The sequence below is a fragment of the Falco punctatus genome (genome assembly GCF_963210335.1).
Source record: "Falco punctatus genome assembly, chromosome: 9".
Taxonomy (NCBI): Eukaryota; Metazoa; Chordata; class Aves; order Falconiformes; family Falconidae; genus Falco; species Falco punctatus.
Window position 1 is genome coordinate 35,358,696 of NC_137589.1, and position 27,968 is coordinate 35,386,663.

Consider the following 27,968-nt stretch of genomic DNA (forward strand, 5'->3'; position numbering starts at 1 on the left):
GGAGAAAGGACTGCCTTAGGGATATCATGTCACTGTTTAAGAGCTATTGCAGGAAATAATAATGCTTTGACAATACACGTAATCAAGTCCTCATGAGCGAGGGTGGCTCAATGTATCAATACAATTTTGCAATTTCCTAAGACTGAGAAGTTTACAGAGGAAATCAGGAGAACTATTTCAGTTGCTGAATAAGCAAGAGACAGAAAAATGATCTGTCTGAAGTCACCCAACAGGCAGAGACAGACCAGAGAACAAAACCAGCTCCTGCACGCCCGTCCCAGGCTTTAGCTAGTAACCTCTGCTTACATCTGGAAGTTCCAACAGACACTGGGTTTCAGGAGAGCTTTGCAGAAGGGCTGCAGGTTGACATGCTACATTCAAAGTTCTGAGAAGACAGATGTCTGGCCACACTAACTGTCCAGCACATTTCTCTATGGCCAATGAAACATTTTTTGATGTGGTCTTGTGCACAAGTTACTTCTTGTTCAGCCATTTTAGAGCATACTGGATGGGGTAAGTGTCTCCCTCTAGCACTAATGTAACACAGCATTGAATTCCAATCGATGATCACGTATCTACTATATAAAAATGTGCATAAATGGTTACTTACCCAAATTTTCACAGCCCCTTACATTCATCTCCACAGAAGATTAACTACAAATGACTTAAACATCCCCAGCCTTCCACTGGGCTGCTTAAGTCTTTCTAATCCACAAAGCTGTAGACAATTTTTATTTGTTGGCAGAGATTTAAGTCCTCATATTATTGGATATCAGCCAGTCTAACTAATTCATAAGACTCGTGGCTAAGTTAAAGAAAGTTAGACTTCTGATCCTCAAGGATGGCTGTCACGGACTTTTAGCTAAGAGATCCAGGATCAAACAAAGTATTGCTGCATTCCAAAATGGATCCTATGACCATAAAACACTCCAGAAGTTTTGGGCCTTTCACCAATTTACAAGTATATAATTAATTGCTAGAAAACATAGGGGTGTTGGGAGAAGCTCAGTCCATGAGCAGGGAGACAGAGATGTGGGACTCCTGGCCCAGCACTGTTCATGGAGATGCAGCTGCTTCCTCCCACTGTCAGATTCCTCTTTCCCTGCTCAGTGCTGAGAAATGTTACCAGTCTAACAAGGACCCACACTTCAGTGTTTGAGCTTCCAAGTGTGCAACAACAAACAACTTCAGCAGGAAAGAGCATTTAGGAACTTGCTTCTCTTACCTCAAGCCTGGTTCTGTCTACATCTTTTAGTATTTTATTTCGCCCTCTGTTGGTCACCATGAGCATTTCATATGGAAAAATCTGTTAACAACGTATAAAAGGGGGAAAAAGAGATGTATTTATATTCTAAAGCAGAAAGAACAAAATGTGTCTCATTTTCATAACCAAAAAAACTTGTTTAGTATCAAACTGCCTCAGATTATAGAGCCACTATGTACTTGCCCACCCCACTGATTTTTATGGTACATATAATACATCAGTTGGCTTTGGTCAGAGTCCTCTCTAGCCAATATACTTTCCATCCATCAATGTCTAAGTTTATTAAGGTAAATTTATTTGTCAATCATTGGTTTAAGTGATGGCTGGCAAAGTGGCAAAGGACAGCTCTAAGGACACACACTCAGTGGACTTCAAAAGATGAAACAGATGAAGGCACATAAAAAAAAGCAGCAAATTTGAATAAGCAAGATATTAATTTGTGGGGGCCACTGCATTCAACAGAAACCATCACATGATTTTCTTTGCCTTTTGGATAGTTAAAGAATTCAAGCAACTGCTCACTGTGCTTGCTGGCTGTGCCATACATACATGGATTAAAGGAAATACTTTTGTAGGCATATTTGTTTTACGCATCTTCATCTGCTTCAGAAGACTATGTGTCCAGCACATCTCCCATTAGCATTTCCCTTGATTTCTCTTTACATTGCAAAGAACATCCAGAAGTTATACATATCAGTTATTGGCCAATAATCAATTCCTGAATGCATAAATGATTTTGCTTTTGTTTTATGCGTACAAGTTCTTTGAAGTAAAATGTTCGCTGTCAGTGGGTCTCAAATCAGTTTAATCCAATAGAAACAATGCTGCTTAGAAAGGATTTCAGAAAACCATGTGCCTTAAAATCAGTTTCTGGAATCATCCCTGCAAATAAAACCCTGTTTTAGGATTATTTTTTGGGGGGGGCAGACAGTTCCATAAATGCCTGGAATGACTCAGGAGAGCTCATGTTCTATCTAACAGAGCCTCTCTACAGCCCTTCTCATTGCGTATCTCTGCCAAGTAGGAGAACAGCATTCCCAGACTCCTTGTCCAACCCCTATTGAAGTCAATGAAGTTTTTCTGCAGACTTCAGTGGCAACTGGCTCAGCATTTACTATTATTTATGGGTCTTTACCTGACCACTGGGAACAGGAGCGAGACCACCAAAACTCTCCCAGAGAGATAGCTGAGCTATTCTCAAATGCTATTAATTAAATGATTTTAACATCAGAAGAAATTCAACCTAATCCACTTTTGTCAATTTTTGTGCAATTACTAGGCAATTAAGTTCATTCCATTGTTAGCAATTATCCCAATGAACTTTTCAGAAATACAATAAATAAGATTCAGGCAGCAATGAACACACCACTGAGTTTATTGTAAGTAATAATAATTTAAATAACGTGTGTTTACATACCAATTGTAAGATAAGATTCTTAGGAGATTCTAACATTGTCACAATCGTACAATTAAGTCTATACATTGCTTATGTTTGATACTGGAAATGGCTACCTATACAGCATTATAGGAAACTAAAATGTAACTTTTCATATTTAAACAGGCAGAGTTTAAGTCAAGATCTACAATCCTAAGTACATTTTATATTTAGATATTCACAACAAGGCATGTCTCTATCTGGGTTGGCAGGATGCACAAATTCTGTCCTTTCTGGAGAACCATTTGGTAAGATTTGCTCATTCTTAAATTTATTAATTTTCACTTTTCAGGTTTTTTACGCTGACTTTGAGTTGGTTTCTTTTACTTTATCAGGTTTAAGTTAGTGTTGGACCATTGCCATGAATAAAAAACCTGCCAATTTACACATGTTGAGGGTCTGGCATCATCTTTACAAACATCAACAGAAAGTGATCTATTACCTCATGAGAATTCCCATAATTTTTTTCACTAATAATACTGACAGAATTTGTTACCCAAAATAACATTCTAAATCACTGGGTGCATCAACAGCAGTGGTGGCTGTAAGAATTTCTATTGCACTGAAAAAGAACTTATTTGAAATAAAAAGGAGTGTGAATAAAAAGGAGTATCTCAGGAATTGGGGATGTCCCCAAAGTCTTATTTATATAATATATAAACCCACTTGTAAATATACAGTGCACTGGGGTCTCAGCTTATATAACTTGGGTTATTGCCTTATACAGTTTGTCTGGAGGTGACTTGGAAGCACAAGTAGTAATCCGGTTTGAAAAACGAGCTCCTCGCTTAACTGCAGAAATGCTGATCCCTGTAACTTTGGCAAAATCATGATTTCTTGAAAGATTCACCAGCAACAGATAAAGTTAGAAGATTTAAAACACAGCCCTGGTTGAATCCTCTCTCTCTGTGTTCATTTTTGAATGAACAACTGTATCTTTAGACATAGCTGCCAAAGCATTTAAATTTATATCTTAAATTATATTCAGCTGATATCGCCTCTTTTCCCAAGAAATTTCCTGAATAATTTCTTATATGGGGAATTCAACATTACTGAATGGTGTCAGGCTAACAGTGCTGAGAGCTAAGGAACAGATCCAGACAGACGTGGGTATCTAACTTCAAATTTGAAACACAGATCCATGTATTCATTAATTTTTAAATTAACATGGCTTCAACAATGTGTTGTGAGCCACAATAATCTGCATCACTTTTCCAACCTGTCAGACCTGAGAGACCTTCCCATCAAGTTCGGCTTTTTGGCTAGTGGAAGCTTGACAGAGACCTAGCTATTGGGCATCTTCAGTATCTCTGTTTTGTCTCTAGAAAAGCCTCCTTAACCCAAGGAGCACACCTGGGCTACCCTCAGCCTGCCCGAGTACTAACGCCTGCAACAGGCAAAGTCCACAACAAAGGGAGAGGTTTGGCACATAAGGAGCAGGGACTGAGGTGAGGTAAAGAAAAACAAGGGAACTAAGACATTTCCCATATTTTATCTGAATTTCACAGTCAAATCTTCACTGTCTTGAAGGAAAGTGAATAACATCTGCACTTGCCTTTGGCTCCAACATGTTAGGCATAGATACTCCTCTGTCCATTCTCATTCCAGGGACATGACCATCCGGAAGGGACTGCATCAGATACAGGTATACATCAGACACATAGGTTACACACACAGAGGGTAAAGGCACTCAAGTAGTGGTGAAAACAAAGGAGAATTTGCCCTGAGACTTCCTTCGAGTCTTTATATTTTAGTCTTATCATACAGATCATTGCCGTGGCTCCCGCTTGCTACTTCCCTGAGGCACACAGAGGGAACCTTTGATCCTCTCTACCACCCCAGCCTCCTGTCACTGCTAAGGCTGGCAGTAGCTCCCCACTGAACCTACCAACCTCACTTCCCAGGTGGACGCTGCAGACCCCAAGAGAGTGGTGGGCCCTTTCCCACCCCAGTGACTAAGTGGAAAAATCTGCAAAAGCATTAATTCAGATCCCACCCGAGAGCATACGAAGCACTCTTACACCTCCGGGCTTTCCTTCCTGTCACCGTATCAGCTGAGGGATTTATTTTTTTGTCTTCACAATTGGAAATTTTTAATATGACCACAAACAGGAATAGGGTAAAAAGGTGCTGTTTTGACACAGATACTGTTTCTAAAGAAATAATATTTTGAGCACAATACATGGACAACTCCTCTCTCCTCCCATAATCTTACTCTCTTCTCCAATCATGATGATTTTGATATACCATTAACAAAATTATCCAAGTAATTAACCCCTTTCTTAAATTCCCATTTCATATTGGGATTTTGCCGAGGAGCCAACCGGACTCAAGCCATTCTGGAAAAAAACCCTGCAGAGAGTATTTGGAGTAAAAGGATTTATATTTGCAAGCACACCTCTTACTCGCTCATCTGTGATGGCAGCACTGTAGAAAACTATTGATCAGCCACCTTGTCTGGAGAGCAAATTCCAGGGTAAAAACGAGGAATTCAAGGCTCCTGGTTTGGGAGAAAATTGCCTCCAGAAGAGACACTGTATGTCTCTGAGGTTGGTACTACAGAGGCTGGAAATAAATCCACCCTCAGCTGTCCAGAGGGAACTATTACAGATAACTCATATACCAACAGACAGTGGATTTTTACAGAGCAAGTCCCAGAACTGGTGCGAGATGTCTCAACCCAGTTCTGGGGAGGTAACAAGGAAGAATCTGAGGCTGTGCCTGTTTTTTGTTGATATGAATCTACATTGGTGATTATGCTTAAACATGCAAGAAAATCAAAGCTACTGTCTTAAGAAACCCTTCCCTGCAGCAGAAATTCAGACTTCAATAGGTAGATGCTTTTAGTTCTGTGGTCAGTTGATTGATGAAAACCCGTACTCTACCTGGAAATCTGAAAAGCAAAAGAGAAATCTCATCAGCTTTAGAGCGTGGAAGAACAGAAATCAGTCACAACCTACCAGATAATCCTTGTGTCTTCTGGTTTACCTTTTCTTTTCAAAATCCCACCCGATCCCCTAAGGCCAGCAACCTTCCTGCTTTCGGACTTTGTAAAGAGCCAAACACTTCAAATACTGCAGCCCTTTTCATTTCAAGCAGGTTTATCATTCAGGAAAAGCAAGTCACTTTGGAAATACTAAGAGACACAAAACCACAATCAAGTGAATAAAGAGCCAATTAAAATTCAAACGTTTACAACAGGATTCACCTCACCTAACCTCTACCATCATGTAGCTGTCTAGATTCTCCCATAGACATAAGAATCAGCAGAAGATGCCTGATCATAGATAGTCAGGATCAATCTCACTTTGGAGATAAGCCTCTCTCTCAGCTCAAAGCATTTCAAAACATTACCTCTCAAAGTTTCAGAACTTTCATAAATATTGTCAATTTTTATTAGGCAATGACTAATATCACATCTAGCTCAAAGTCATAATGAAAATCATGAGCAGCAAGGGGGATTAGAAGGCACTATACTCCCTTCATCACTGTGGCACATTTTTCAGACTGTGCAGTGGACGGTAATTTTCAAAGAAATTGCTGGACATAACTCAGTCATATCCCTTATAATATACACATTACCAGCTTTCCATTTGCACCAATGCTAAAGCAGTCCCTTGGCATAAACAAAGATCAGTTCCACATAGCAGATTTTGCAAAATAAACCCGAACTTTTAATAGGTATTTGCAGAGTTTATTGCCGAGTTAATGAGGGGAAGTTAAAATATACTGAACAAATACAAAGTAACCACATCCACAGCCTTAAAACAAAAGAGCAGAAATGATTAAGCATCATAACATGTTCGGTAGTGAAGCAGCATGTAAAAAGGCTCCTCAGCCTTACCTCTAACAGCACCACTCACATCCCCGTAACTGTTGTACTGACCAAAATCTGTAGACACCGGCTGTAACAGAAAAATAGGGGCATGCGCATGAATTCACAGTTCATGACTTTACAAGTAGTTTGGTATATAGGGAGAAATCAATTGCTTTAAGCCTTTTATTCCCCCCTCAGTTTTAAAAACATTTCTTGCATTGCTTTCTTGCCTTTTTAGCAATGTAGTTTGTGGGGAATGGAAATTCGTTTTCATCTGACTTCAAGTGGTCTTATAAGAAACCTTGACAAACTGAAAACCCAATACAGTTAACACAGAAATAAATACCATTGATAACTACAGCCACCTTTTGCTTCTCAAACCCACCATCTCCTTACCCTGTGAAGTCCATTTTTTCCATAGCCAGGGAGAGAAGAAGTTTTGGAGGCTGAAGCATGTGCTGTTGAATGAGGAAGGGAAAAATCTTTTACTGGAAAAATCCCATGGTAACTCAAAACCAAGAACATTTAAGGAATCAACTAGCATAAAAAACACAGTTAAAAAACAATATGCATAATCAACTGAGACACACTGACTTTAAGAAACTAACATCTCAGCCCCAAACTCATCACAGCCTTCCATACGTTCTGTAAGTTACACACAGCTTTATCATGCCACGGTAACAGGTCATCAAGAAGGGACACTGTGATTTTGCCAGACTCAAAATCAAAGGGGTCTCCACTGAGTTGAAAGTAAGAAAACTGAGCAAAATAACTTTTTGGTCCTTAGCTACATAAAGCATTGTGCTGCATCTTATGATGGCACCAAGATAAAGGACAAGGAGAATCCAAGATCAGCATTATTTGACTGGATAAGTTGCCTGTTAAGTCTCCCATGCAAGTCCATTCAATTCCACTCTCCCAGGTCACTCACGCAGTTTAGATATTATTATACTCTCCGAAACTTTCAATAATTTCCTTTCTATCCTTCCTACTGCAACTATTATTACACTCATGCTACCAGCTTCTGCTGCTGCACGAGCCAAGATACATGCAAGTCACATGCTTCAGCTCACCACTTTTTGCTACAAAGAGAAAAGGGCTTTTAGTTTTGGTCCTGTAACACTCTAATTGACATTTTGGTACTGACTCCAACAGGACAATGATTGCAACGGGCAGTGCTGAGTGAATTCAAACAAGACTGAGACTTGTGCATTCCGATCCAAAATTATAGTTATTCTGTACATGATGTAACATAACACAATTCAACAGAGCTCTGTGACTCCTGCTTTCATCTAAAATGAAAGTGAAATAAGGTATCTGGGGGCATTGGGTTTAGCATTTGTACTGATGTCAGAAACTGCACAAGTAAGATAAAGACAACGTGGAAATGTCAAGCATGTGTTTTCAATAACAGATAAAAAGATGGATAAATAGAAAGATTGTCCATATAATGATCAATAGCACCTCTACTGTTAACACAGCTCCTTCAGACAAGATCCCCCATATAAGAATGCAATTTTTGGTTTTCTAAAATACTATTTTTACCACAGAAAGTCATAGAATGTAGAACTTGAGGCACTGTTGTTGCCAGCAATAAGCGGTTTTGGGAAAGGCCACTGATTCCCCAAAAGGCAACTGATGATTGCACTGATTATCACTGCAAAGAGGGACAGACACATCTCCAACAAAGAAGTCCTCCTATCTGTGCTAAGGTGAATAAAAAAATCATCAGCTCAGACTCTGACCTTGTAAAAATTACAGATAGTGAGGGAGAGCCACAGACATTCTCTTCATGACCATAAATACAGGGAACAGACTCACACAACAGAGAACACAAGGAAACCTTGGTTTGCTTGGCAGCTACTCCAGTGGATGACTCCAAAGAGTCTCATCTTGTCCCTTCTTGGCTTAAAGCACAACTGCTGTGCTACAATGACCAGTGGATGAAGAGTGAAATAAAAACCCCAAACCTTTCCCTGGAGATCTGAGAAAGCCACAGATGTACATCAAAATACAACAAAGCCAAGAATCTAAGCCACCAATTAACCAAAGCCGACTTTTGCGCTTTGCTTTGGAACAGAATACACCCAGTCAAGATGTCAGCCAAGGCCAAAAGACTGGTTGTGTTTGGAATACGCAGCCCCACCGGTAAATGTTGCTGGTTTTTTTGTCTCTGGCAGGGAAGACTGATAGGAACCACTAGTTTAAGCAATATGTGTTATTGTAATTTAATAACCCAGCCTATCAGCATGTGTGTGATGTGATAGTTACAGATTAACTTACCTCACTCCTTATCTATATTAGAAAATCTCTCTCCTCAAAAGTGCCTGAGAATCCTCAACCTCATATTTCTTCTAATTAGCACCACCACCACCCCACCACCCCACTACCCGCCTCACCAAAACCAGCTAATGAATTTGGTCACTCTTTCAGGGCAGAACACCATGCACACATCTATCAAGTGTTCCCAGTGCTGTCTCTTCTGGGAAACCACTTGGTATGTGTATATGTGGTGCTCATTATTCAATGTTCATTATTAGCTTTACTGCCTACATGAATTACCTGGAGAATCGTAACGACTGGCAGAAAGGGCTGACCTATCACGACTCTCCTTTTCCATCTCTTCTTTCAATATCAATTGTCCCAGACCAGAGTTGAGCTATAAATGAGCAAAAACAAAAAAACCACAATAAAATAAAGCTGATTGAGACATTAGTAGAAATTGCTTACAGAAAACAAAGGGGCACTTTTTGGATGGTGTTCAGAAATAGCATGAAGACAAGCTTATAACTACCTTCATAAGCTGCTCCTCCTGCAGCTGTCGGCGTCTCTGCAGCTCCTCATCATCTTCCTCTCTTCCACTTGATCTGCGTCTCATGTCAGCTCCTAATTCCATAAAACCACAGTACAGGGAGAGCTTTGTATATCAGTTCAACTGCAGCTTGAAGATTTCAATGCTAGTTCAAAGTACTGGTCAGTTTGATTTACTGAATAAACAAGGCAGTGTTTTTTCCAAACCAAGCAACAGTCCTGGATACAAAAGCCATGAATCAATGTAAGTGAGAAAAGGAGTTCAGACTGCTAGTTCTGGAAACATGGGGTTTTTAATGGCACCAGTAACTGTATCAGTGACTGAAAACATAAAGTCTGATTTACATTTATACTTTTATCTAGATTCAGAAAAGCAAATCTGAATTAACATTTCAAATGGAAAATTAAACTACATTAATCCCCAAAATGGACATTCATATTTTGAATAAACAAGGCATTATTTTTAGTCTAAAACAAAGCAAACTGATTTGATCCATTGGATAAAGCTAGAATTAAGACACAGGTGTTCCACATTTTAGTTCCTGACTTCTACTGAAAAATGTTTATTTTCTTGAATATTCTTTAAAAAGAGTCCAATTTGGACACCAGGACGCTTCCATGAATACACAGGACATGATACTGCTGTAAATATTTAGACGGCATTGTATGATTTCTGCACAAGCTATGTCCTGATATATTCACCAATCCTATGCTAGACAACCTCAGCATGCAATTTAAATGAAAATTAAATTTTTTCAACTGAAGTATCAGAAAGTTTGTATCAATTAAATGTTTTGTATAGCAGTGTTAAATTAATGCTATGTAGAGACACAAAAAGTTATGGAGAAACGATTTGTTTTTCATTTAGTCTCTCAGGCTTTCACGAGATTTTTCAGTACACTAGCAGTAATATTCCTTTTTTTGACATGAGCTCATTCTAGCTCTTTAAGCAAAATATCACACTCAAAATCAGACAACAAGCTGGGAAACCTGGCACTTGTGGGTTTGTTTTAAACTTGTATGATGCCTTCTTAGTTCTGAGTAAAACCAATGAGCACATTTTTACCTTTACAGTTTCCAAACAGTCCTGTTTAGTTTCCCAGGTGTAACAAAATCACTCGATAGCCAATATACAAAGCAGTTATACTGGAAACAATTAAAAGTTGTCATCCACTTCTTAGAGATTCAGATGAGAGCCAAAATTTCCAGCAAAAGTTCCACCTCAGATATACAACGTAATAATGCTGTAGTTACGACAAGCATTGTCAGGAGAGTTTCAAGTATGTAGATGTTATCCCTGTGACTGTAATGTTTGTCAGGCTGCAATCCTATATGAAGGACATTCTCAAAAAATTGCCGCTGCATATGCAGCTCCTTCAATTGGTCATTAAGCTCTCCCACCCCATGCCTCCTCTTCCAGCATCTCTCTGAAAACCCCGTTGCAATGAGAACCCTACACTCCTTCACAGAAACCTGAAACGGGCAACACCTTCAGTGTTTCACATGTGACTTCATAAATGAACCAGGCTAGATAGCTTAATTTTTATTGACCCCTATAGAATAAAATAACAGAGGAACCAAACAAAACAAAATTAGAAATGATGATGCCCATGATTTAAACAAAAGAGAATACAAAACCTTAAGTGCTACAACACAGAAGAAAAATACAAAGCCTGTAGAAAGTGTAACTCTGAAATTCAGGACTTTTTTAGTCCATTAATTATTCCACTTCAGTCACTGCTTCTTGCCATGAAATTAGTCATGTAGTTGGAAGCAATCATATTTTCTGTGGAATTTTGCTATTAGCTTAGGACTAAAAGATTAAACAGACAATAACTGAAAGAAGTCAGGCTTGTGTGACATACCACATTTTTAAAGCTACTGCACAGGAGTTTACATAATTTGTCTATGGGTTAATATCTGTGTGATCAATTCCAAAGTCTTTTAGCAAAACCTCTGCTACTCAACACTATTCAGTAGTTTTAAACTCACAGGCACTTGGAGGTCTCACCAGAAAAACTGCACCTTGTGGTGAACACCTGGAGCAGACGCAATCTTCAATATCCATTTTTTACAGCTCCAGTATTAATCTGCTTTGGTTACCAGTACCTTTTAAGCCACATCACTTGTTTGGTTTTTTTTCTTGGGTTTTTTTTGTTGGTTTTTTTTTTTTTTTTTTTGCATACCTATGGCCGCAAGGGAGGGAGGACCTGGCCAGTGGTCTGTCTCAATCTTTGGTATCTCGTTGGGTGCTGGTGCGTGAGCTGCTGGGAACTTGGAGGACTTGATGATATCCTCGGAGGACTTGCTCTGTGCTGCCAAAGCAGCTGCATCTAAATGGCAATCAGGGAACTTAGCTATGTAATAATCTGTATCAATATTATAAAGGTCTTCCTTATTTTGGAAAAAAATTATACTTCACAATAAGTTAATTTTCAAAAGCAAACATTTTCATGTTTAGCTTTTCTAATTGCAATTTGAAGCAAAGTAATGTCTTTCTCCCACCAACAGATTGGAATCAAACCTTCATCTCCTCCCTCATCCCCACCCCCAAAATAACCCCAAATCAGCTTTGGATTTTAACAGGGTTGCACAGTGTTAGAGTGATTAGGCAAGAGTGAGAACATTCAGTCTAACAGTATTTTTCAGTATCTCCTAAGGACAACTGATTATTAATGAAAATGAAAGCAGATTTATGGACTGATCTGTTGCCCCTCTAGGGCAAGAAAACAAATAGTTCAGAAGAACAGCTCTAATTTTAACTCTAGTGATGCTAATTATTTCCTAAGTTTCTGTGAAAAGCTGCAAAACAAAAAAGGAAATCTGAAAGAAGTAAGTTTGTTTAGCTAGTGGATTTTTTTCTGCTGCATGCCCTTGCTTATTAGGATGCAAGAGTAGTAAAAGCAGATGTGAATTTATTAATAAATACCAAACCTGATCCATTCAGATCAACTTGGCAGGGAAAGGCACTTGCAATGAAATGAACCTCACCAATAAAACATCTCAGCAGTGGGGCATCCACTAAAGATTGCAGTCTAAGCCAGTCTCTTAAAACGCATGTGAGGATGTGCATTATGGCTTTCACTTCTTGACATTAAAAAAAAAAAAAAGTAAAATCCAATAGGATTCAGTTTACATTAAAACCAGCTTTAACTACCTCTTATCTGCAAACTGTTAGCTCAAATCTTTGCTTATTTGAAGCTATTGTTTCAGAAGCAAGGATTCTGGACTTTTTTTTCCCTTTTTTTTTTTTTTTTTTTTTTAACAGAAAGGCATCTGTTAACGAAGTGAAGCACTGTGTTGCTCATCCAACATGTTCATAGTAACTACAAACATCAGTATTAGACGTTATTGGGAATCGTGTGCAGTTTCTGATTGGGAAACTAAGCATAATTGCAAGTATGGAGGAAGCTGGCCAGAGTTTACAAAAGCATGACTTCAAACAGTACTTACGTATTAGAATTGGTGATGTCAGTGGTTAAATGTTCACATGTTAATGGGAGGTGAGGAGATACATTAAAACCATAAAAATAAACAAAAATAATGTTAAGATTTTTTTCAAAAATGAGCATATGGTTTGAAACTTAAAAAATAAATAGAAAAAAACCCTTGATGTAGTATCGCAGCGGCATTATTTGCAATGCTCACTTGTGACTACACAATGGGCTTCCTGGGCTTTTCCTTATCATCTCAGCTCAACTGCTCTCAGCCAACTGTTCACCTAAAACCTGTAAGACTGCTGGTTTGCTACTTTACCCTAAATACATTTCATTGGATAAAGGGTCTGCAAAGGGATGCAAACTCAAAGTCTTTAAAAAGTGGATTCATCTGCCTTTCACCACATTACATACAAATCATCTCCCATTTGAAGGTTTCTGTTCCCAGCAGAAGAGTGAACACGCTCCGTTATAACCAGGACCTTGCTCTGCAGTACAAAAGACTGGCAAGGCAGTGGGCTTCTGCCCTCACTGTTACTTCAGGCTTGCTGTAACAATGTCCACACTGAAAAGATTAGAGCACTAACACTGCTGTCCAACTTAGAATTCAAACCCCCAGAAAAACAAGTACAGCATACTACCTGAGCTGTATCACAGGTCTTGAGAATCAAATTAGCCCTACCAGTGCTAAGACACCTATATTATCTTCAATAATTAAAGATTCTTATTTAAAGTCACAGGTACATTTGGAATTCCAGTCTGACAGTAACATTTCCACCTTTGCTGTTGAAATATATTATTGTACTTTGTTTAAAACAAGGATATTCCATGAAGTCCCTGTTAGAGAACAGTGTGTTGTTAATTCGTTTTAACATGATCTGTACCTCTATTCTGAAAGTACAAACTTAAAGAAGTGAATTACAGGAAGGCATCTTAATGCTAAAGAGACAGAAAAATCCCAGTTAATGGCAATTCTGCCATTAATATCAATGTGGCCAAGACTTAAACCATATGATCCAAATTAAACAACATGCTTTGAAACATAATCACTCAGCAGAACATGCAATAACAGCTGTTTCAAGCTAGGGCTACTAATTTTTTATGCTTACAGTGTAAAACCCTAATGCTTTTCACTAGTCTGCATGCCTTTTCATGTAGTTGACACTCCAGCTTTGAAATGAAAAGGGAAAGGCCATTTACCATGTTGTTTGTAGATGGGCGGTTTTCTGTAAATGTTGACGCCTTGATCTGTGAAATTGAGAAACAGAAAAATGGGAATATAAAAACTACTTCAGCTGTAGCTAAAGATAACTTCAACACTAAAACAACAGACAGACCAAATCAAGGACGTAGCACAAGAAAAAGCCAGAAAGCTATTTCTAGTATTATACAAAATCAGATTATTTAAAGAAAAGAAAACATAAGAACAAGTGAAAAGTCAAAGACATGTGATATGAAGTCCTTTGGAGCTGATTCTGTAACATGTGGATGCATCCGAGTCATGAACCATTAATTTTAAACATTCAGAAGATTAACAGTGGGATAAAAGTTAGAGAAGAAATGAAAACAAGCAAGACATTTCAATGGCGAAGACACAAGCCATTTGGGGAAAACTACCCCAAATAACTTTTGTGGAAAATTGTGCTTCAGTCATAACAGCTCAATTTTCTTTCCAACTGACTGGCGGGATTGAGCAGAGGAGAATGCAGCAAGCCCCAAATTCACTTCAAAATCCAGAGAACAAAATAGCTGCCTAACCTACTTGTTTGAATAGTCAACAGCAGCTACACTTCAGTGAGTCAAAGGGATTCTTTATGCAGTGTTAACTGATATACTACTAATTCTCAAGCCACAAGGATAGATTTAATTTCTTTTCTGTAATTTTCTTATGTAAGGCCCACCACGTTGCACATTATCAATGTAAATCAGAATAAAAACACTTCCCGAACTCTAATGCAGTAGATCTACAGCATATCTAAAAGATACCATATTTTTACAAATAGTAATCTAAGACAGGAACCAATTTGTTCAAAACTACCTTCCCACCCAAGCCAACACTTCCAGAAGTTAATCCAAAATCAGTACTACAATGCAAAAATCTGTCAGCCTCTTATTAGAAGACCAAGATAAGCTACTGGGAACTAGAAAATTAACGTCAGAAACACATTTTGCTACTTCATACTGCCTGAAAAGAAGTTTTCACTTACATTAGAATGAAAGATGAAAGAGCATTTTGGAAATACATGCTGTGTACTGCCGATCCAATTAAAGTGCTATAGGAGGAGACAGCTCAGCCTTTGGTGTTAAGGAAAGCTAACCCCAAAAATCTATTGAAACAGAGGCAAATCTCACCCTGCAGAACTCTACACCCTTGACTAAACAGGCAAATTAATTGCATACAAGGACACTGAGGTATTTCATTCCTGTTAGTGATCTGTTATGGCTACTTGACCAGCAAATAGGTACAAACATTGCAAGGGCAGTCATGCAGTACTTTTGCGCACATCTATACCAGAAAGCTATGAGGAGCATGGGAACACAGCTCCTTCTGTGGTGGAACTGCACCAGCTGAAGAGGACAGCTCTCCCACCATGCTAGAGTTACTTAATCAGAGCTAGTCGTGCAAGTGCGCCTTAGCTTACGCAGGTCAAAGTGAGCCAGGTTAGCTTAAGCAGTTAAAACAGCCTACCTGAGCCAAGCCAGGTCACACTGACTGAAAGGGAAGGTCCCACAGTTTATCTGCCACATCTGAGGAAAGGAGGAAGAGCAGTAACCTCTGGCAGTGTGAAGGGATGCTAGACTGAAGGGGACCTGAAGAATAACTGGGTACAACAAGGCTTTCAGCTAGCACTGATGCAGTCAGAAGATGCATGTCCACAACCCTAGGGACATATACCCTCAACCCATCAAAATCCAAGACAGATGGTCTTCTCAGAGGCTCGAAGAACTGTGCAGCTCACTTCAGAACAGACTGCCCTTCATAAAGAGGACATCCTAAGGCATACATATCCTTATGAATCTGCAGGTCTCTCTGAGGACACCAAGCCATTGCACAAAGCAAGTAAAGAAGCACCTTCCTCTGCTTGCTTTTTTTTTTTTTTAAAAAAAAAAAAAAAGAACTACTGGGTTCAAGACTGAAACAAGTCACAGCAGTCTGAATGTACAACATATGTGATGGCTCACTGGTCAACTCTGTTCTGCATGTAAATCAAAACCAGCTCCTCCAAAGTTAGCAGAGTTACACTGGTGCTCAGCTGGTGCAACTGGGAGAAAAATCAACCCCTACATAGCTCTTAACCAACTCACAGGCTATCAACCGACACTGGAAACCAAGGCACTCTAGCATGTGAAACACCTGACCAACAGAATCATTAAAAATCACAATGGAACCCCCACCATTTATGAACACACTACTCCTCTCAGCAAGCCCAGGAGCAGTTCCAAGTCCTGAGGGTGCACCCCATGGTAAACAGCGTGAAACGATGGAGACAAGACAAAAGTTACAAAGGCTACATTCTAGGCTGTGACAGGACACCGAGACATATACAGTGCCAGCTCCTACCTGGAACATGGAAATGTTTAGGGGCCTGAGCGTAAGTTGGAGTGAGAGGGCGGCTGTCGGGCCGATAGGGGACAGGGGAGTTCCGACCGCTGGACGGCTCATTGCCTCCAATGAAAGAATGGAGAAAACAAAATGAGAAGAGGGAGAGCAATAAAAAAAAGCAAGCCCAATCAAACCCAAACAAAACTGGTGGAATCAAAACCTCCAGGGAGAAAAGTAGTTGAAAAATATAAACACAACCAATAACGAGAACTGGTAGCCCTGGTGACTTTTTTTTTTTTCCTGTTATTCCTGCAGAGACAAAAATTCATGTTCAGGCTGGAGTTGAGGTTTGAGCAGCTCAGACTCATTCTGACAGCATGCAGGCAGGAGCTGTGTGCTCGTAGCTGGTGATTAGATGGGCAGCGTGGAAAAGAAGAATGGAAGGTTACTTAGCAATGATATAGTTCGAAGATTGCTACTTGGAGTTAGAAGTCACAGACACAGAGCATTCTAGCTGATAAGCAAACCCAAAATGAAACCAGCTCCCAAGCAGATAGAAGCAGATGCTGGTGGTTACTACAGTTCCCTAAACCAAAAGCATACAGAAGCTAAAGATGGAGAATAGCTGGTAGGTCACTTGGCTCATATCAAAAGGCATAACTTTTCCTTACACACTCTTTCATTGGTTTAGGTCTCTGGTAGGAAAATTTTGATAGGGTAAAAGAATTTGTAAAGCAACGCAGTCCATCAGGTGGCTGCACCCATTTTGTTGGTGCCACCCCAAACCTTTGCCAATGCCAAATTTGGCGCTGGTAGCAATACCTCACCGCTGCTGCTGGGGCAGATCTGAATCCAATGTCTAAAAAATTTAGTTCCATTTTGCACACACGGTTTGTTCCATTTGTAGGATTACTCTTACCAGGACTATTTCTTTGCCTCCTAACAATCCACCACACCAATCCAATGGCCCTGAAAGTTCCCATGTCTGTCAGGGCGAGAGGGCTGTTGCAGAACTATGCTGGTTGATCCCCAAGTATCAAGACTTAACAGCCAAATACCCGAACACACGACTGTATGTGTACCAAAAAGGAATGTTGCTGCCTTTTCCTTTGTGCCATTCTTCACACTAGCAAAAACTGTCCGCAAAGGTGCTTACTTTACATGGGTGTGGGTGATCACAATGGTGAAAAGTAGGGGAGAATCAAACATCTTCAATTTTTCAGGTATGCACAAGGGCTTAAAAAACCCTAGAAAAGGAGGTGAGCGGGCACACAAATACAGGAGGGTTATAAAACACAACAAAAAAGAAACAACTTTTTATTTTTCAAAAAAGAAGCTTCCTTTCAGCTACAGGTTTCCTGCATCCTGTTAGAGGACCTAAAACCCTGGACTTGGTACAGTTCTTATTTATATATTTGGGGCAAGGAAGGTGCAGGAAAAAGGAAATTTTCTTTATAATTCACACAAAAGTTCCTCTTTTACTGCAATGATCATCTGCCAATCTAAAAGGCACCAAAAGGGAGAAAAAAAATGCCCTTTACAAACCTCACTGAGAGACCTGTGCCACAGAGGCCTCTGCCAGCATACAAGTTAATCCATCTACATATACATGTTTTGAAAATTACATTCACAGTTCAGGAGGCTTGGCTGGACAAGATCTGCCCAGAAGATTGAATGTGCAAAATTTTATATTTACCACTTGGATATTTCAACCCTAAATGACATGATGTTCTTCCAACTACACAAACTGAAGGTGGTTTTCTACTTTGGGTCCAGCAATGCTAAGCTTCTGGCCAGGTAGCAGTAAGCGCTAGGTTTACTAACTCTGAAAAGCAGTATGAACAATTAATTCAACCAATATTGTCAGATCTAAATCTACGGTCCTTTACTTGGCAATTCCAGTGACGTGTTCTACTTGTCCAGCCTTTGAGATACTGTGATGGTGAAACACCTAATTTAAGCTGATTTTACTTAACGTCTTTTGTTTCTATTGAGAAATTATGAGTTACTTTTCAGCAAAATCATTGTTTTTTAGGGAAAAAACCCCATTAATATTGACATGGCCTCAGGATATAGTTACTTCTAAAATTTATAACCTTTATAGAGACATGTCATTCTGCCTTTCTGCTTCCATCAGCAATTAGTATATCCAATGAAAGAGAATAATCAAAAGGGATTTATTGACCTGTGGACTTGGCACAAAAGAGGAGTCACAAGTACATTTCATCTGTTGGGAACTGGTAGCCAAGACGTGGGCGTGCTCATTTTACAATGCCTCTATCACCAATGCTACAAACACAGGAAAGAAATCCTTCTTACACCCCTCTCTTTATCTCAACTACACACAACTAAATATGCTTACATCCATAAATGTATGTTGGTTAAAATTGTATTTGGTACACAAATAATTTGTTTAGAAAAAACTGGTAATGTTCTATAACGCATATAGTATCAGGCAGACAGCACAGTATCCTCCTGCACACAGTGCTTTGTTGGCTTGTAATTCCTGGGGTTCCTGAGCAGCCACTCTTCCCAATGACTCTCAGTAGTACTGACAAATGACTCTCCTTTACACTTTCTAGGATGGCAGTAGCATTACTTCCAACCACTGCAGGAGGGAATGGTACATCTACTTTGACTCTCATTAGAGCATCCCTGAGGAGTCCACTCCTGTAACAAGGCTTAAGTGCTTCAGAAGCCACTGTAAAATCACTCACAATTTACGCAAGCAGTGCCAACATCTGTGGAAAGTGCATATGCACGCAGGAAAGCAAAAAAGCTCATCTGTACCTGCCTCCCAGGGCCTCCTGGCTGGCCTGTCTGCAGCTTTAGGTAAAGGCAGGGGCTGCGCATGCTCTGAATTGGGGTTCCTTGATGTGCCTGCCCAGGAAAGCCTCTCTTGCTATCTCAGATATGCTGTTAACTAGTGTTAACTCCACAAAGCAACAAGAGCACTCCAGTTTGCCAACACTATAGGAAAAAACTAGTTCCCACCCCCCTGGCATGAAGTCAAACATGTGTATGTGTAGGTGGGTGGGGAACGTTAAGAGATAACTGAGTAAGTTCAATATATAAAGCAATCACTTGAGCACAGCGGGCTCAAAAGTGAAATTCAGAGGCTTTCTTTTTTTTTTTTTTTTTTTTTTTTTTCATTCTGTTTGGTCCATCAGGTAGTTCCCATCTTCTATGGCTCGATTTGTTAAGCAGGTTCCCTGAGCAGTCAAGAATATAATTGCTTGCCTATAGGCAGCACAGTGTAATGTAGGTTCCTGCTGCCTTCTGAAGTATTCGTCACTGGGTTCACTGTGCAATTCACAAGGTAAGTTCACAGAATCAGACCAAAAATCCCATACACAACCAACACCGAGTCTTCTGTCAACTTGTAATTTAGTTGCTCTGCTTCTGAATAGACAGAGGAAAAAGCTCAACAGCACCTGAAACTCTTAAGTCCTATAAAGGTTTTGTCAAACTATGAATCATCGTCTTGTCCAAATGTGTAGCCTTTATTTCCCGCACAAAACTGAAAGTTACAAAACAGTCAAAGCACAGCCGTTTTCCAGAGCAGAATTTTCAGCTGCATCCACAAAACCCTGGAAATAATTATCACACACAGAGAGCATCTGATTTCAGAGACCTGCCTCAGGGAAGTAAAGTAGGAACCTGTGAAAAGCAAGGCCCAGATTCACTATGAAGGTGGGTTGATTCCTTAAGGGAAGGTCTGGGAGCAGAGGAATACACATTACTGTGGAGCTTTTTTTTTACACAGAAATCTTACAGGGGCTTTGCAATATTCTTGAATGCCTCTGAAAAATTCTAGGCATGTGAAATGAAATCCTGGCTTTCAATGAGAGTTTTGTCTCTGATTTCAGTAGGGCCAGGGTTTCTTTCATTCATGGACTTGTTTTGATTCTTTCATAGCAAAGACAGTACTTTATTGAGACATGAGCAAATTTAACGGAGAATCCAAATGAGATTAAATGAAGTCTAAGCTGATGCATATTACACTCTCTTCCAGCTCATTCAACATACATGTTACAACACCAAAGTCTCACTAAGTTCTTCTGAGGCATATTTAGCCCCTTAACTCCTCAAAGTTCTTTACATTGGGCCTTGCCTACAAGGCTTGAGCATGATGCTTATTTAAGCATTATGTTGTACGAAAACACACTGAAACTGGTCTAAAAGTCTACTTTTCTAGCTTGATGATACAAAATAACACAGGCGTAATGTGTTATATGCTGCTTTCATTATCATTATGCTGTCTGGAAGTTACGCCCCTTTACCATGATCTATGTTTTGGCATGATCTATGTTCTCTGACTCCTCAAGGGAAAAAACCCCAAACAAACCAAAACTATAGCTTCATGAAATCTTACAAACTTACACTGAGTTCACCTTTCTGCTAAAAGTGGCTTTGAGAAAGACTGACCAACTAAAAGGGAAGATCATGATGTCTCTTCTTTGAATCACTCCAAATGTATTTATCACATCTAATTAATCCCAGACAGTGCTATAGTTGTCGTTTCAGGCACATTAACAAGGGTCTAATTCCCTAGTAGACACAGAAACGCTACTCTGAAGGTGAAATAATGCAGTTATTTAAACTTTTAAAACAGACACCTGGAAGACCCAAGGCAAACCCCTACAGATCAGAATACCAGGGAGTTGCATTAGATGCAGCCAGTGCCACAATAAAGCTCCCTTTTCTGCCACACAGACTTACAAAGGGGGTAGTTGGACACATGTGGTATGCAAGGAGGACAAATGAAGAACCATGTGGGAAACCCAGATCAACCTCTTCAGTTGATAACGAAATATCTACATATAAGCATGAAGTAGTGAAAACGACACAGTGCAACGGGACTTCACTCAACACTACTCAAATGTTAAACCCCCACACACAATCCCCCCAAATTATATAGTGGGCAAGCTATATTGTCTCTTCCTATGGAAACACACCTACATTTAATAGTAGCAAGGTTTATTTAACAAAAATTTTACCAGTCCCTAGCATTTTGTCTTTAAGTTCATGTGCACTGTTAATACATATACGTGTATATACATGATGTGTATTTTCAGAGTGTATCTGACTAAGAACTATCCTCCATCACATCCCTTTTACACGACAAGCCAAAGCTTGCTCTGACTTAGGGAACATTATGAATATTTGTTCATCTAATGTTTTGTGAGCATTTCATTGATCACTTAACATGCTGGAAAAATTACAAAGGTTGTCAGGCCTTCAGACCTTTTGTAGCTTTCAGTATTTTGTAGTAATGGGAAACCAAAGACTTTCCTAAGCTGTTTCAATAGTTAGATAACTTCACCCTAAACAAGTCAGAGACATAATCATGATTTTTATCTAATTGAAGTGTAACATAGGATCTTATTGTATCTTTGTCTGCTATATGGGAGAACCTTCTATTACCACGCAGGTACAGAGACAATGAACAAATCACCACCAAAACCTTCTGTTTGATAGTGGTAATACATTAACAGCCATAACTTTTTTGCTATCAGATTTGGAATTATTTGATGGTCCTCTGAATCTCCTGCAGTGTTTCTTATGTCACTTATCAGGGACTGTGGACCTACCAATTCAATTCCCTGTAGATCTTATTCAAGTACCTAACATCTCTACTTAGCTCTTTTAGCTGCAGCATCTCTTTCTGCTGTCCCACCCACCCATCCTAACGTCCCCTGGAACAGTCAAATCTTCTTCAGAGTCACTGCTCTTCCCAGCACGTACAGATGGACAACGTGGCCTAGAAGCATGGCTTATGTTTGGCTACACTGTTCACTGAGAAAACTGTTGCTCATGTTCTTTATTGACTACTACTCTCCCAGTCTGCATGTCATCAGGGAACTCTGCTATACCATTTAATGTCTTCTTCCAAACCATTACCAAAAATACCCCCAATTACTTTAACTATGTACATTTTATAAATGTCTGAGTTTGGCTCAGTGTTCTGAGGGAACTCAGCTTGCAGTGTTAAACTGATACACATAAATGTATTTCTAGGTTTTTTTAAGTAGTCATCTTCCCTCACAGGGAGGGGAAACAAAAAGAAAGTAAAACCATGCAGGTATTCCCACCACATTAACCTAGGCATGAAACTTGCGTCACCTTAAGAAGGTGCTTCCTTCTCTCAACCAACTATTAAAAGACTACTTCAGACATGTGATTTACAAGATGTGGGTACTGCTGCTTGCCCCTTCTCAAACGTACCACATCCTCAGATGGTGTACACTGTCAGAGAGATATGAACTTGAGCTTTCAGGAGCTTTGCTGAGTTACAACACATAAAGGTCTTAGGCCTGGACAGGATTTATGTAAAATTTTCAGAAAATTGTGGATTCTTACAATGCCTTATGTGACATTATTTGATAAGAAGCATACCCACCCCTTTGTCTATAGTGCAGGGGTCCTCAAACTTTTTAACCAGGGGGCTGGCGCAGGGATGCAGTGGCAGGCAGTCATCTGCGGCTGCTTGGTTCCCCCTGCAACCCCCAGCTGGGGGGGGGGGGGGGGGGGGGGGCAGGGGGTTCTGTAAATACCGGGGGCTGGATTGAGGACCCTGGGGGGCTGTATCCAGCCCACGGGCTGTAGTTTGAGGACCCCTGCTATAGTGCTTGTAATCCCACTTGGCCTTTTGTACCAATAACCGAGATACATACCTAATCTACACACCGGGTAATTCTTTGAAATCTGAAAACAATAGGCATGGATTTCCGATAGTTCTTCTGATTTATCTACTGAAGAAGCTATTTTCTCAACAGAAAAAGAATGAAAACGCCACTTGAAAGAGTGTGAGCATTAATTTGGATTTACAGCAAAAAAATGTTGAAATTGAAAGGATTATGAATTAACTGCATGCTGAAATGAGCAGTGCATCTATTTTTAAGGGTCCCAATCTTTTAAGTTTGAAGTGAGATATTTTTTTTTATAGTGACATAATAGGAAAGTTGCAAGTGCATATTAATAAAAACCATCTAAGAAAATGCAAAAGTAAAATTAGTAATGGTGACCTGAACACATGAAGAGCTATAATGTTGAGACCTATTAGCATTTCTTGAAAGGTCATGGCAACAACTTCCTTGCAACTGTTTTTGATTATCTCCAGTTTATCTTCATCAATCAAAGGTGCCAGAATAGAACCCATGTCCAACTTACTCAACCGCCTCGATTTGAGCTCATGTAGGTGATACAAGCTATGACCTTCTCCCCCAACAGAAGAGACGGCACAGCTAGAGAGTGCTCCGGTTGAAAGTAAAACCACATTCACAGAAAGTAAGAAGCAGAACTAAAAGCTTATTGAGCTGAATGAGCTCCTTGAAGGGACACAATGAAAGAACAATCCTCCTTCAAATCAAACCATGGAAAATAGCAGATTGAAAAGAAGATAAATTACCAGATCTTCAAGTAGTGCAAATCTCTGCAATTCTACTGCAGAGCCTGCTGACTCTCACTAGTTGAGGAGAGGCCTAGAGATTTTAATTATTGCCAATGTGATTAACTTTCTTGTTGCCATTGATCTTTTTTTTTTTTTTTCTTCTTCACATTTTTGATCACCTGGCTCTCAATCCAGGCTGTATCTATAGTCAATTTTTAAATGCATGTGTTAAGAATGTGGAAATAATAATTAAATTTCATATGCTAACTGCCGTAGTGATTGTTACATACTACTTTAGAAAGAAGCTAAATTAGGCACACGTAGGTTCTGAATAGTAAATGATAATGCTTTTCTAATAGGTAATTGTTTGATGACTCTTTAACTAGGGCCCTTAGAAATGACATATTTCCTCTGAAAAAAGGACATTATGTCTATTCTAACGTAGTTTTAAGTGTAACGGCACATTTTGAGGCATGCTGAGCTATACAGCCAATGACAGCCTTACGGAGATACACCTTATTAGCTTTGAGAGAATGCTAATAAATCTCCAGCCTGGAGGGTACTCCCTGGGGAGGCCTGGCTCCTTACCTTTGACATGGGGGATGAAGTGGTGTCGGAAGGGGGAGTTGGGGCGGGAGTCATGGTGAGTGGAGCTGAGACTGCTAGTGCGCAGGTATGACAACCGCTGCACACCAGTAGAGAGCAGCTCTGCAGCAGCAGGGAATCGGGGGGCAGAACAAAATGAAAACAAAGAAAAACAATAAGAGAAAGGCAGGGAAGGAGGCTTCAAAGGAAGAAAAAAAAAAAGGCATTGAACAATTAGGATTCTGAAAAGAAGGAAGGAGAAAAAAAAAAAGGTTAAAGACGTACCAAAGGGTTCATAAGTGTTAGACAAAATTACAGGAAGTATTAGAAGAGAGGCTCAGATCTGAACTGTGTCACTAATTTAGCATAACATCTAGCGGCTCAATGAGCTTCTGATCTATGCCTTGTTACCAAAAAGTAGCCTGTTACCAGCATGCAAACATCACAAACCTTGATGCTCAGTTAGTTAAAAAAGCAGCTGTTTTCAAAAGTGTCTGACCAAAAAATGTCCATCAAGAGGCATGCAAGCTGTTTTCTATTGTTTTAAGACATTCCAAAAATGTTGCCAACATCAGTTAAGGCACTGCAGGAGGAAAAGGCTGCAAACTTTTTAAAAACTTGTAGCACGCGAATTTTTGAAGAACCTTATGCTGACAACATCAACACAGTGGTTCACTTCTCTCTCAAAGGCTAGCTGGGAGGCAAAGAGAAGTTATCTGGGGCCACTGGGTTTATTCAGAGAGAAATTATTCTTGCAAATAACATGATGATAAGAAGTGCCATTAGGAGAGAAATGGTAAATATACATGTGCTATCATTCAACATGAATAATTACTGTAGGAAAATTATGAAGTAGCATTAACAATTACCCCAAAGGAGGATAGCAAAGATCAAAATGATGAATTCTACAGAATTACTTCTGTGCCATTTGAGAAACAGATACAGGTGAGCCAAAGATGAGATCATCTGAACCGAGATAAGTTTGAACAAATATTGTCTCATAATATCCCTCAGGGTGTGAACTTTTGAAGATTTTACATTTGGATCCAAACTCCGGCTTAAGCCCATCCGCCCATCACAAGAGTTACATAAACAGAGACTGCTTCTGGGGAAGGTCCTTGACTGAATGCAGACAGCAAAACTCCATCACAGTGAAGTCTGGAATAGGGTCTGGATTTGTTCATATGTCTGATACAAATGGAAAAATCCCCTCAGAGTTGCCAGAATCAGGATACAGAAGTTTGCAGCTTTTTCACGCTTTTAAATCTCTTTCGGTTTCAATTGTAGCGTCATCTTAAAACACAGGCATGTTGTCAGCACTAAGTATCAGAGTATCAGACACAATTTGCTTCTGTCCCACCTCCTTTTGGTCCTTTAAATAAGGCATTCACTAACAGACACAATTAGCTGCTTTCAGCCCACCCCCACTAGGAAACGGCTACAGCATTCAAGTTCCACAGTGGCGGCTCTATTATAAATCTTTAATTTTAAAAATGCAGCTCCTATTGCATATGGGCTTTTGGCATCCAAACTGTTCAGCTGTAATCACCAAGGAAGATGAAACTGCATGATTGTATCACTTAATTTAAAAACAGATCACAAAGATTTAATTCATCACCATAAACAATAAAATCAGTCTTGAAAAGTCTTCAGTGAATAGCACTTCAGAGATACATTTTTATGCAATTTGGGCATGGATGAACAGCTCATTTTCATATCTTCCTTTAATACACACAACCAGTAATTTTGGATGCACTGGGAACCTGAATGACCTGTACATTTTCTCTATTGTACATAGAGCTTGTACATCCATGCTAAACCAGTAAAGAAAGTTTGTGGTTTTAAAATGTTCCCAGGCAATTGCCTATAGCTTTAATTTAGAAATATACCTTGTAAACCATGAGTCTCTGTTTTAAAAAATTACTAGCAATTTGGAGTATCTGGGGGTTTTGCTGCTGAATCTGACGTTCTATAGCTGCACCAAGCTTTAAATGAATTTTTAGGAGGGAAGCATCCTATGGTACTGACTTCTGTGTAGTCAAGCCATAACTTTTGATTTCAATATGTGATACGTTTCCCAAATTCCAGAGTGAAGTTTGTGATTCACTGCTGCAAATCTTTGCTCACTTTCAGAAACATATAAAGATTTTAAAAAATCATTAATCAGAAACAAACCCAGAAGATCCATATTTATGATGTAAGAAACATTCATCAGTCAAGTGCAAAAGAGTGCATCAATCAAGAACAAAAAGCCAGGCAGGAGATACTAAAGTATTCAACAATTTTTCAATCCTAAATTTTCACTGCTAAGAGAAACAAGTGCTTTGCTGTGCTACTAAGTGACATAATAAAGTAACTACAGTTTTACGTATACTTCTAATGCAGTTGCCCTTACCAGGTCTGTGGAAATGCTGAGGGGAACGTGACATGGTCGGTGTGTAGCTATGACGACTGTACACTGGAGAATTAATGGAGCCCTGACTAGTAGACCTGTGAATCATGCGATCCCGAACATCTTGATAACCCTGCAGAATAGAAGCATTCACTAATAAATGTAAATGCACATTACACATTTTCAGCATCACTTAACTTTCACAGAACTGAATACACCAGCAGAAGCTACTGAAATAACAATATCCCTTAAGCTTTCAACCTGCTTCATTATTACTGTTCTCTAATGATTGGTTCCAAAGACTCCAATCCATTTTTATAGTCTGGGCCAAAGTTTAATCTTGGAAGGTTCCAACTCCACCTGTAAGTACTATTAAATTCTATAGAATCCTAGATTTGCCCACATTCCTGTGACTCCATAAGGGAAGCTGCATCCAGAAGATGTCGGTCCCAGCGTGTACTGCACAAGATACATGAGCTCACCTTCAGCTAATGTGGAGATCAGCAATAATTCAATAGCTGAAGCGGAGAGCTCTCTGTGGCTTAATTTACCACATCTTGACTAGCCACATCAAAAAGTATTTAGTAGCCAAATTAGATTCCCTTTGTATCTGAAAACATGACACCTTCTTGTATAGCAAAATTCAATTTACTTGGTTCCCTGGGAAAAAAAATCCAATGAAAAACCAAATAAAACCCCACCAAAACAGATAAAACACCTACACACACACACACCAAGAAAAAAAAATTAAAAAAATAGACAAACCACAAAGCAAGCCAAAGCAGGACAAAAGGGACAGAATTACTGTTAATGCATGTGAAGGTTTACAAAAAAATTTTATAGTCACTTTTTTAATAAGTAGCAATTACTACAACTTTTATGTTGCAAATAAGCAACACTCCCCACCCCCAAAATGATAACAGTCCTGCAATGGCATCTATGGTATCCTGACAAATGACTTCCCAAATGTTTCATGTTATTGTGATGATCAAAATAACTCCAATGGAAAAGCAAAACCAAACCAAACCATTGTTATGCTTTCCTCAAGACAAAACTGCACTTTAGTAGCAAACGTGGCTCATCATTTAGATGCTTAGAGAAGCATTTTAGCTTGTGTAAATGATCCAGCTCCTGATATCTGAGTCTGCCCGGTCCACAAGAAGGATGAATGTACAAGAAGTGACCTCTGCTGGGCAAATTACTCTGCTTTACAGACAACAGGTGGGAGCAGTAGCTTCATTTTTTGTACATTCTGTCAATAAGAACACAATGTTTTCTTTTTAATTTTTC

At 39.4% G+C, this 27,968-nt stretch overlaps 1 protein-coding gene across 10 annotated transcripts in view; it reads right to left on the reverse strand.

Annotated features, from left to right (window-relative positions):
- The window catches only part of ABLIM1 (actin binding LIM protein 1), a 208,641-nt gene that overhangs the window by 7,258 nt on the left and 173,415 nt on the right, over positions 1-27,968 (reverse strand). For 3 of the 10 annotated variants that reach the window (XM_080403375.1, XM_080403376.1, XM_080403372.1), the window contains exons 13-21: positions 26,682-26,811; positions 16,327-16,431; positions 13,965-14,012; positions 11,514-11,660; positions 9,311-9,402; positions 9,079-9,175; positions 6,913-6,974; positions 6,544-6,604; positions 2,622-5,592 (exon numbers count right to left, since the gene is read on the reverse strand). In XM_080403375.1, coding sequence (XP_080259501.1) covers positions 5,555-5,592; positions 6,544-6,604; positions 6,913-6,974; positions 9,079-9,175; positions 9,311-9,402; positions 11,514-11,660; positions 13,965-14,012; positions 16,327-16,431; positions 26,682-26,811 — 780 coding nt within the window. In that variant the 3' untranslated portion in view covers positions 2,622-5,554. Of the gene's footprint in view, positions 1-1,225; positions 1,307-2,621; positions 5,593-6,543; positions 6,605-6,912; positions 6,975-9,078; positions 9,176-9,310; positions 9,403-11,513; positions 11,661-13,964; positions 14,013-16,326; positions 16,432-26,681; positions 26,812-27,968 lie in introns of those variants that run through there. The other 7 variants (XM_080403374.1, XM_080403368.1, XM_080403369.1 and 4 more) reach the window with 6 other exon arrangements.